This window comes from Melanotaenia boesemani, chromosome 3 (assembly GCF_017639745.1).
Source record: "Melanotaenia boesemani isolate fMelBoe1 chromosome 3, fMelBoe1.pri, whole genome shotgun sequence".
Lineage (NCBI taxonomy): Eukaryota > Metazoa > Chordata > Actinopteri > Atheriniformes > Melanotaeniidae > Melanotaenia > Melanotaenia boesemani.
In genome coordinates, this window is record NC_055684.1 from 24327795 (window position 1) to 24338454 (window position 10660).

General features: G+C 37.2%; 1 protein-coding gene across 1 annotated transcript in view; it reads left to right on the forward strand.

Annotated features, from left to right (window-relative positions):
• The window catches only part of poc1a (POC1 centriolar protein A), a 42731-nt gene extending 40791 nt beyond the window's left edge, over positions 1–1940 (forward strand). The window contains exon 11 of the mRNA XM_041981724.1: positions 737–1940. Coding sequence (XP_041837658.1) covers positions 737–847 — 111 coding nt within the window. The 3' untranslated portion in view covers positions 848–1940. The remainder of the gene's footprint in view (positions 1–736) is intronic.
• The last annotated feature ends 8720 nt before the right edge of the window (positions 1941–10660 follow it).

Here is a 10660-nt window from a genome sequence, read left to right on the forward strand (position 1 = left end):
TGCAGAAAAAACATCAAAAATACTTTACTAAATGTTTCAGTACAATTATTATTCTTAATTATGTGAATGCAATAATCTGGGAATACTGATGGTATTTTAAACTTTTTTTCTTTGGGAATTGAGACCAAATTCTGTGAAGAGTCTATTTTACATTTTTCAACCTTGGTATGTTCCTCCAGTTTTTTTTGTATTCATTTAAATCACTAAAGCCTTGGTTTCTTGTAGTATTTTTTGTGGCCTTAGGCTTAGTTGAAATAAATAACAGGATCTGTTCGGTCAGATAGTGACATCCCTGGAAATTACACCTGGACACACCTCTGACAATGTGGCAAAGTGCTCAAATTTGCACAACCAATACTGTCACTGCTGGAGGAAGCTCAGGGGAAAAGTATGTTGCACTGTGATCTCACTACCCACACATGCCGGTCTTGTTTTCACAAAGTGACTTTCTTGCATTCTGTGTGCGTTAATGTGTTTATGCAACTGTGTGAGGCTGAAAACCGAGAGAGACAGACACAGAGACTCTTGTGTCCTCAGTTCAAGCAGCAGATTTTTTGATGATAGCCAGCTGGGTTGTCTTGCTTGCACAACATCTGTCTCAAACACGTACATGCATAGTTATCATAAAGTCATTACTGTCACACTGATTTTTGGCATGATTCCTCTCTTCATCCTCTCCTTTCTTGCTGTCTTCTTTCCATGTCTTACTCCTGCTCTGCCCTCTCCTTGCATCCAGACTGTTTCAATCTTGGAGCAGCGGCTGACACTGACAGAGGACAAGCTCAAGGAGTGTTTGGAAAACCAAATGGAAATTGGACTACATCTCCAGAGAAGAGACGAAGCATAAAGATGGTGTGAGTGGAGAAAGTGAACACATCAACACTGCAGACTGATTCAAGTGTTTTTAAATTGCTCTGAAAATGTGAGGTCTTATATATGCAACAGAACAATCACAAGCACGGAATTGAACAGCCAATGAATGAACACTGAGCCTTAGTGCTCTTAGTGCTGATGCACTGTGTCTGGTTATTTTACTCAGAGACATCAGAGGTGAAGGAGCTGCATACTTGAGAAGTTCCTCCACAATAGAGCTGAGTGTGCAGTTGCTTCCCTGCTGACAAAGGACCAATCACTGTGTATGTTTATATAAGTGCACAATGACTCCCTGTACAAGTGTCAACACATACAAGAGGCTTTAGTGTACTGTGTGTGTTCATATTTTCATTTCAATTTGTCATATGTAGCATTGTATGGCAAGTCACACAGTGTGCAGAAATCCAACCAAATAATTCACAGGCTGATTCATCATTGTAGTTTCCATTTTTAAAGTGCTCTTTTCAAAATGTCAGCCTAATTCTTAGTTTATTTGCTAAATTTATTCCCCAAAAATCATTTTAATTTTTATTTGTCTTCTATTATTAGTTCTTGAACCAGCCAATCTGTAGCATCAAACTCAGATCCCATTGCAGAGCCAGTGCAGTGCCTTGCTTTTATAAGAGTTTAATATGTATTTTTGTTGTTAGACCTCATGAAAAGATTAAAGGCATTATGTATTGGTCCTACCAGCAAATTTCATAAACCTCCACTGTTGTCCAGAAACAATGAGAAACGTTTCACTGGTCCTCATTGTAAATTCTGTTTACATTTTTTATTTGTGTCTTAAACCTGTTCACTAACTTTCTTACATACAGTGAGTTTAGGTCTGACTGCTGCAAAAGTCAGAAAGAGATAAACATTTTTTTATTTTTAAATGAGATGTTGGCTATAAGAAAACTTTAAATAAACAAATCCTTGGGTCTCAGATGTCAGAATAATGGTTTTACTTTGGTTTTGGGTTGATTTTTACTCTTCTACTTCTGTGGTTTTAATGTGTCTCTGTGCTTCCTGTTTTCTTAAACTTTTATGCACTAAAGTAAGCTATTGTTCATCCTCTTAATAAATGTTTTATGCTCTCAACCTTGACTTGAAATTAGCTGGTTAAATATGTTCTGGGTTCTGTTTAATGAGCACTGTTTGTGTATGGAGTGAAAGAGGGTTTGTTTTCATTACTGTTGCCAAATCGATGATGTCACAGGTTACTTTTATGCTCTAGGTCTGCTGAGCTCCAGCAGTTACCGGAGAAATAATGACTTTCCTGTCTTTATTGTTCTCAGCAGAGATGTTTAGATCATGAGCTGTGAGCTGTGTCATCCATTGCTCAAGGCGAGTAATTTTCAACCCTTTCTTTGCCAGATTTGTGTGATGATTTATGACAAATAAATGGGGGAGGAGGTAAAAAACCCCTATCCTGCTTGTGCCCAAAATCCTTATATTTCACCCCCCGAGTAATTTACGTAACCTGACCACTGATGCTAGATCAGTATTTTTTATTTTTAGAGGCCTCAATGAAAATGAGCCAGAGCCTGAGCTAAGACTCTCGCTGTGATTTCTCATGGAACAGATTCAGCTAAGCCATGAGTATTTATCTTATTCATGTATTAATTTATTTATTTTCAAGAACTGGTAATAAGATTATATACTACAGAGATGAGTCATACTGAGTGCTGGGGTGGAGGTCTCAGTTACTCAGAGAGAACCGTGAACAGCCATTAAGAGGGAACATATTAATGACTGTTTCTTTAAGACCAGAGTCTGCCTCTGCACTGATGGAAAAAGAAGAAAAACAAAACCGGAATTCTGGAGCAGTGCTGCCGGGCCCACTCTCTTCCTTCCTGTCTGGGGCCTGTGGACACACACACACTCACACACAGACACTCCAGCCAGAGAAAACAGCTCCCTTTACTATGGGCCTCAACCAGACGGCCTGCCAGAAGCTCTAGTGGAGGAGAGGAGGGGCTGAAAGAGTGGGCTCAATAAGTAGTTTGTGTGTGTGTTTGTGTGTTTGTGTGCTTGAATGCCTGTTTTTTTGAGGTCCAAGTTTAGTTTTGGAAAATGCCAGTGACCGTATTATAGTAAAGTGGGGAACATTTTCACTGACTTTAAACCAAAGTCCTTGACAGAGTTTAATAGACTTAGACTTAGCTTTAGGGTTTAAGTTAATGGCTTTTACACTCAGCTTAGAGGTTACAGTCACTGTTGGTAGAAGATTTTACTCATCTGCAGCTATCTATTAGTTTGTAAAAAACAAAACCTTCCTTTGTGTCAGCTTCTCTTCTCAAACTTTACTACTTTTCTCAGATTTAGCGCCGATGTGTGTTCAGTTCAGTTCCGTTCTGTTTTGGTTTGAAAAAACAAGAAATTTCAGAAGTTTCCTTCGACTCTTTAGTAATTCTGTAATACATTTGAGAAATGCTACTCCACTGATACAATGGATGAACATTTTGCCAGAATGCAGTGTTAAAACAACTTCTACGGTAGTAGCCAATCAAATATGTAGAATAGGTGGAATTTCTTGAATTTTGGTTTCCTTTGTGACTGTTAAAACTAATGGTTCTTTAAGTGAAGCTTCCCAGAATAGAAAAATCTTCTATCTAGGGAACACAAACTGGGTACCTGACAAGTCTTCAAACTGTTCATACTTTCACTGGGTCGTTTTTTTTTTTTTTGTTTTTTTTTTTTGTTTTTGTTTTGTTTTGGTTTTTTTTGCCTGAAACAGCGTTTCAGAGTTCTGCATAAACTTGTGGATGTCGTTTTTTTGGCTGGTGTTCAGATCTACAGGGAGTCACTTAGTCAAAGAAGGTCCTTACAAGTACAGATATAGTTATTATATATATATATTGTGTGTGTGTGTGTGTGTGCCTTTCAGAATGAAAGGAGAGAAAAAGATGAGGAGGAGGCAGCTGTAATATGTAGCCCATGTGTGGCCACAAGTGTGTGTGTAGGAGGGGGTTGGTGATCCTATGAGGAGAACATCTGGATATGTTTTTCCTGGTGTGCTGTGGTTGGAGCTGCCGTTTGTCTGTGCGTGTGTCGATGTGGGTTTTAGTGCTTTTCTAGTTCAGTGTGTCAAGTCTTTGTACTCTTATTCTTCTTTGTACTGTATTTTCTCAGCCATCACATTATATTTTGACACATTTGCATAAGAAATATGATACATGATTATTCTGATTCTCAAGCTAGTGTGTACTGTTGAAGCATATGGATGCTGTATTGCCCAGCAATTTACCCAAAATGTCTAATCAGTGTTTTTTTTTTTTTTTTAAATGACAACTGGTTGAGTACTATATGTTCTGAACTGGCTTATTGGCCCAAAACAACGAGTCACTTCATCAGTGTAGTGGTCGCTGCTCAATAGATTGAAAACTTGTTTTGTAGTTCCAGCAGACAAAAAAGAGAGATCCTGATATCTACATCTCTAACAAAAAATGATTTACTTCAGAAGAACCCAAGCATAATAAAATGCAAGAACCCCAAATCCTGAAATCTATACATTGATGGCAACAACCTGACATAAAGAAAAACAGAAAAGTTTGTGAAGTAAAGATGCATTAGTGTTCTGAAAGATTCTATAATTAGCAGGTTAGTAGGTGGCAGGTGAGGGTGTCAGGATTTGGTATAAAAGAAGCATTCGCCAAAGACATAGTATTTTCAAACAAAGATGGCAAACGGCTCACCACTTTTTGTAAAACTCAGTCAGATAGTCATCAACCAGTTGAAAAAAAAAAACATCATTGCAAAGTACTTTGATCTTTCAACATCTTTAGTTCATAATATCGTGAAAATATTCAGGGAGTTTAAAGAAGATTTCAATGTGCAAAGAGCATGACTGAATACAACCTTTTAATGAGACCTTCAAGCCTTCAGGTGGTATTTGCATCGGAAACAAACACGTCTCTGTGATCAATATAATCAACATGGCCTCTGGAGTACATTAAAAAGGCATTTTCACTCAACATATAGTCCATAACTGCATCTAGAAATGCAACTTGCATGTAAGGAAGAAGCCATGTATCAACTCTTTTCAGAAATTTTACTTGGTTGTCTGCACTCCAGCTTACCTCTCACGGACAGAAAGTCAGTGAAAGTGTCTTCTGAGGTCAGAGAAGTCTGTGTTTTGGCTGTTTTTGTGAAAAATTTAAGGCAAAATATGACTATCGTAGTCCAGGCATGATTGACTTGCATATATCTTAATGGTAGTATTAATGCACAAATGTAAATTTGGTTTTGGACTGCTACCATCAAGGAAGCATCTTTTTACCAGAAATGGACTGATGGATCTGAGAATGGACACAGATTCCTCTGAAAAATGGATCAATTTCTATCCTTTGTTCATAAATGGTAAGAAGATTGTTTTAAAAGTAAGTGTGATGCAACATAATGGTAAACCTCCAATAGATCTTTTTCTTCATCTAAAGACAGTGAAATCCTTTGTTCTATCTGTGAAATTAAGACTCATACAAACTGATGGTTTAAGTTTTTTGCACACTAGAAAATATTCCAACTCTTTAGGGAAAGGGGTTTGTAAAAATGCTTTCAGAAAGTTAAATGAAAACACATATGCTGCTAAATAATTTTCCTCAAATTGTTCTGAAATACAACCACTGGCTGGGTTACATCTGTCTAACCTGGATTGTTAGAAAAACAAAGTGATGATGTCATTGAAAGTTGACACTAAATATCTGTAATTATATTCTTATCTTATTTTCCATTGATGGAATTACTCAATCAGCATAATTTGCAGGTTTCCGCTCACATGTAATGGCTGTAGAAGTGTCTGTCAAAAAGCTGAAAACCTTTTTTTCCCTTCAACATCTTTACAGTGTTAGACTGAGGTGAAGAGGTTCATCACTTGTGTATCCATCTGTACCTGACAATCTAATAGTCACACATAACCAAACTGCGAGGTAAAACCATATCTTCCACCAGAGGTCTGAAAATGTAACATTTAACAATATTTTATCGTTTTTTTTGTTGTTGTGTATGACAGAACAATTCTCACAGGTGTACATGTTCACAGAAACTCTACAACAGTGAGTTTCAATCCTGCCATTTTTTCTCTGACTACTGCTGGATTTTAGCAAAACTTCCCTTTGCCTCATTTCCTGCTTTGCCCCTCATCGCCCCCGCTTTCACTCCTCTCGCTGCCTCCTACATCTCCCCCCTTTGAGACGAGCCTTGCTTGAAGGCAGTAGCTGGGATTTGGCGTGCAGCTCCTTTAGCCCACGCCTCAGCTTCTGCTCTAAAACTATCTTTTCCATTCAGTCCCAGAGGGAATGAATAGAACAGATTTTTTTTCAATCCATTGTGCTACAAGAAAGGTTTTTAATTTTGTTAACCAACTAACATGTTAGGAAACTATTTTTTTCAGTGCTGTCTCATCACCAGTCCATTCATTTCAGCAAACAGAAGCCTTCATTCACATCTGCTTCTTAGCAGAGTTAAACTCCATTCACATCTATTATTTTAATTAACTAAATATATAATTCTTTCTACTTCAGTTTGGAGAAAAGCCTTCCTCCAGCACAAAATGGAACTTTGATGTATGTTGTATAACCTAAAGCTTCAAAGTTAGAAACAGATAAAAACCGCTTGGACATGCTTCAAGGTGTGTAAGTGTGTTCTGGGAGTTTGAAATAATGACCCACTTTACAATGAGCCGGCCCATAAAACAAACCATGTGATAAGTCAGACAACACCTACCTCCTTTTGAAAGTGTTGCCTCACCCTAACCTCACCTAAACGTCTGAAGGTCCGACACACACCCATCATTTAAATCAGCCTGGCAATGATAAACCCACTCTGCAAAGTTTGTTGATTTCCCTTGTAAATATTTAATTAGGCGTACGTGATGATGTTACTGTCGGACATGGACATGAATCAGACATTATGATCGTGGCTGGCAGTATTTAGATGGCAGCTCAGATCACAACTATTAGACATTTATTTACTTACAAAAATAATTATTCGTTATGTTATGCCACTTTGTTCATTCATTTACTGTTTACTAAAAATTTGGTGTAATTAAACAAAAGAAATACCAATTTTTCATGATGTTCTCAGTATTGAACTCTTGCCACTTATCACTGAAATGCTATAACGAATTCATAATATAAGACAAAGCATCATAAACCAAATTAATAACAAAGAAATGTTGTTTTTGTCAATTTTGTATAAATTTATTAAAAAAAGTGGAGAGTTAATTTCTTTTCTTTTTGTCATATCTGATGGGTTTAATATTCATTGTCATAACAATTCCTCTTTGTATCTTTGAGTCATGTATAAAGGTGTGCCGCTAGGTAATTGAGGTCACTTTCAATACACAGGTAACACTCTACTAGTCTCTTTCATGACAACTGAACATTAGCCAAGGCAGTACAGTCTAATATGAAATAACATGGCAGGGCTTATATCTGTAGACATGCAGTCCAATGCTCTTGAGTCTTTAAATGATTCATGTAACAGAATAAGATCTAAGTTTAAGTCTCCTTTAAGAGGTTTTTTATGTGTTTGATTTCAATATCAAATATCAAAATTTTTGTTATTTGTAATCGCACTGTTATTAAAAACAGCAGCACATTAAACACACCTGAGTTGTAAACTAGACAGATATTTCATATATCGTCATATGTTTGTTTCACAAAAAAATTGATATTTGTGTTTTTACAGAAGATGCACTATTTTATTAAAGTCTACAAATTTTGTTTTCTCTGCAAAACTGATTTCTATTGTTGTCCTATGTAATAATGGCAAATACAATGAAAATAACAGGAAATTTTGAACCACTTATATTATTCATATCAAGAAGCATAAAAGTCATGCACCTCATCCATGCAGCAACCTCTGGGCCTGAAAAATGCCACCAATGAAAGAGTACCACAAACTGTAGCATCTCAAGTGGCCACTGAGTTAATGCGACTTTACAAAAGAAATAAGTCTGAAACCCCCTTTAACAATTTAATAAATGGCAAAAAAAAAAGTAAAGTTTCTGTCTTAGTTAATTTCTCCCTTCGGCACAGCTAGTTGGAGGGTAGAAATGACTTATACCAAGAAGCAGTGCTGTGAAGGTTCTGATGACTATACAACTCCTTGAAGTACAGAATATTGTATCTTTAGGGGCTTTTTCTCAGATTGCATTCACACTGCAGATCAGTAAAAGTGACAGAATAGCCAGGCAGTGGGTGGCAGATCACCCTCGTAGATCCGTCAGTCCATTTCTGTTTTGCTTTGGTTTTTAAAGACTAAGGTTGAGAACTTTCAGTTATATAAAGAACCATACAGCGGAATCATGGATGTTTCTTCGTATACTAGGAACCCTCCTACTGTGAAGTAGGAACTAAAAAACTGTAAGTTGCACAGTTCTCCTTATTTTTGCTCACAAAATGGAAGGGGAACTTTCTTCAGTAGTAAAAAGAACTAGAAAACATCCCTGCAGTTGGAAAGCAGGTGTATTTAGGCATTATCAAGGATGTGGCCGCTTTAAATGACAGATGAGTGGTGTTAGTGTGTGTTCTTTCTGATCCACTGGTTAAACATCACTTCTGCTCCCTAAAAACCAACACTGCAATGGCTAAGCTGAAGATTTAAATAAATAATGAGACATCCATTTGAATGAAGAATGTTGAACAGCTGTTTTGGCTATTTTGCATGTGCTTTTATAACAGTCTTAATGTGATATATTGGAGGGAATAAAAGTCACATACTTTTTCTTATATTTTTATCACATATTACTGCTTATTTACAGCCGCACTGCTAATGTAAAGTTGTCTTGACATATATCTGTGACACCACTGCACTGACAATGACCGATTTGTTTAATCTACTGCCACTTATTGGCACAAGTCATAAATGTTCACACCATAATGTGAATTTTATGCACACAAAATTAACTTGAGTTTTCAACAGTGGCTCTTTCCACTCATAAAACTTACAGAACTTTCATTCATTAATGCCTATTCGTCGTCACCAGAGATTTCTAAATGTGAACAAACACATCCACATACGTTCCGTCATTGTTTTATGACGTAATTTACTGTCCATATTTTTAAAATAAACAATTAAAATGAATGTGTTGATGATTTGTCAGACAATAATTTGTCTGGAATTAGCCGAGACAAAGAGGAGGGAAGTGAAAACTCCTCAGGGAGGTAGAACAGATCGTTAGAGTGTTATTTGAACACCTTTGACTAGCTGTCTTTATGGGCCTGCCCCTGAGCTGTCACAGTGATATAATGGGGTGAGGCTGGAGGTGTGTGTGTGTGTGTTTGTGGAAAGAGAAAGAGATGAGGAGGTGAGGACTGAGTTAATGGACAATGACTTACCTAATCGCTTTTTTTAAGCTTACTTGTGTAAGTGTAGTATATTTATTCTGCAGGTCAACTGGATACAGTAACAGGGTTAAAGATGCTTTAAAAAGATTTCATTGTTCATACTGAATCATTCACTGGTTGCATTTCTCATGTTGGTTTAGTGATTTTGCATTTTTCACTGAACAAATTGGACAAATACATTTCTGGAAATGATCCAGACTGTAAAAGTTGAAAAGGACCGGTTAGGTCACTCGGTGTGAGGGTGGATTTCTTCTATTGACTCTTTGATGGGCAAACTGGTTGGTTGGATTTTCAAGCACAACTTCATTCCTACTGAAGTGTTTCTTACATGTTACTACTCAGTAGTTTCTCGCTTAGGTTTCTAACCTACCCAAACAAACTCTAAACCGGCTTAAAAAGCTTCACTTTTTTCAGGCTTTTGGGTGGAAGTTTACCAGGACAGCAGTAGTCTGACCTTTGAATAGAAATTACAGAATAAAACAAGACAGTGTCTAGCATGCTAAGTTAACTAGCCTCTGCACCCAGCTAACAAATCTGGAAGTTTAGTTAAAGATTTGGATTTGAAAACTCTGCACTTACTGTATCCCATCACGGCTACAGAAAATTCCATTACTATTCTGAGTATAGATTTTAGATGAAATGAATGCCTCTTCTATCTGCTAAAAGGAGGGTTTAAACAGTTTACTAAGCGCTTGGTGGTCATGTTTGGACAAAGTTTATTTTACTAAAACCTGATGCTGTTGACACGTTACAGGGACTGTAAAACTGGAAATATGAGCACATAGACTATCTGAAAGCTTTAGTGTCTTCAAAAATAGCTGTTGATGCATGTATGAGCAAGCAGTTTCACAATGCTGGTTGAAGCTTCCGATGTCTGTGTTTTCAGTCTTTCAGAGAGACATCCAAATCTTTTTGTAAGCTGATGTCCTATTGTGTGGCTCATTATATTTTGGTACAGCTGAATTCAAAAGAATGCAGGTCAAATCTTTTGCAATCAGCTTCTTATTGTGAGAAGTGAATCACTTGGTTGAAATGGGAGGGCCTTAGCTGGAAATATATGGCATGCATATCTGAGCACCAGTCAGGATTTTAATGTATTTAAATCAAAATCTAACAACAGGTGGTGGCTTGTTTTGCATATGTTGCCAAATCGGCAAGATGACACTGGCAATGTTCCAGTAAAGCAGATTGGAGGATTTTCAACTTTTCATTTTCTTTCTTTTTTTTATTTTTTGCAACTAACATCATTCATTCATTCATTCATTCATTCATTCTTTCTTTCTTTTTCCATAGAGTCTGATTCAGGGCTGCGGGGAGGCTGGAGCCTGTCCCTGTTGCCACCAAGTGAAGGGTAGGGTACATCTTGGAAGGGTCACCAGTCTATCACAGGGCCACCATGAAGACAAATGAGTGAAAAAACATGCACACTCACTTCTAAGGTCAACCTAGAATCA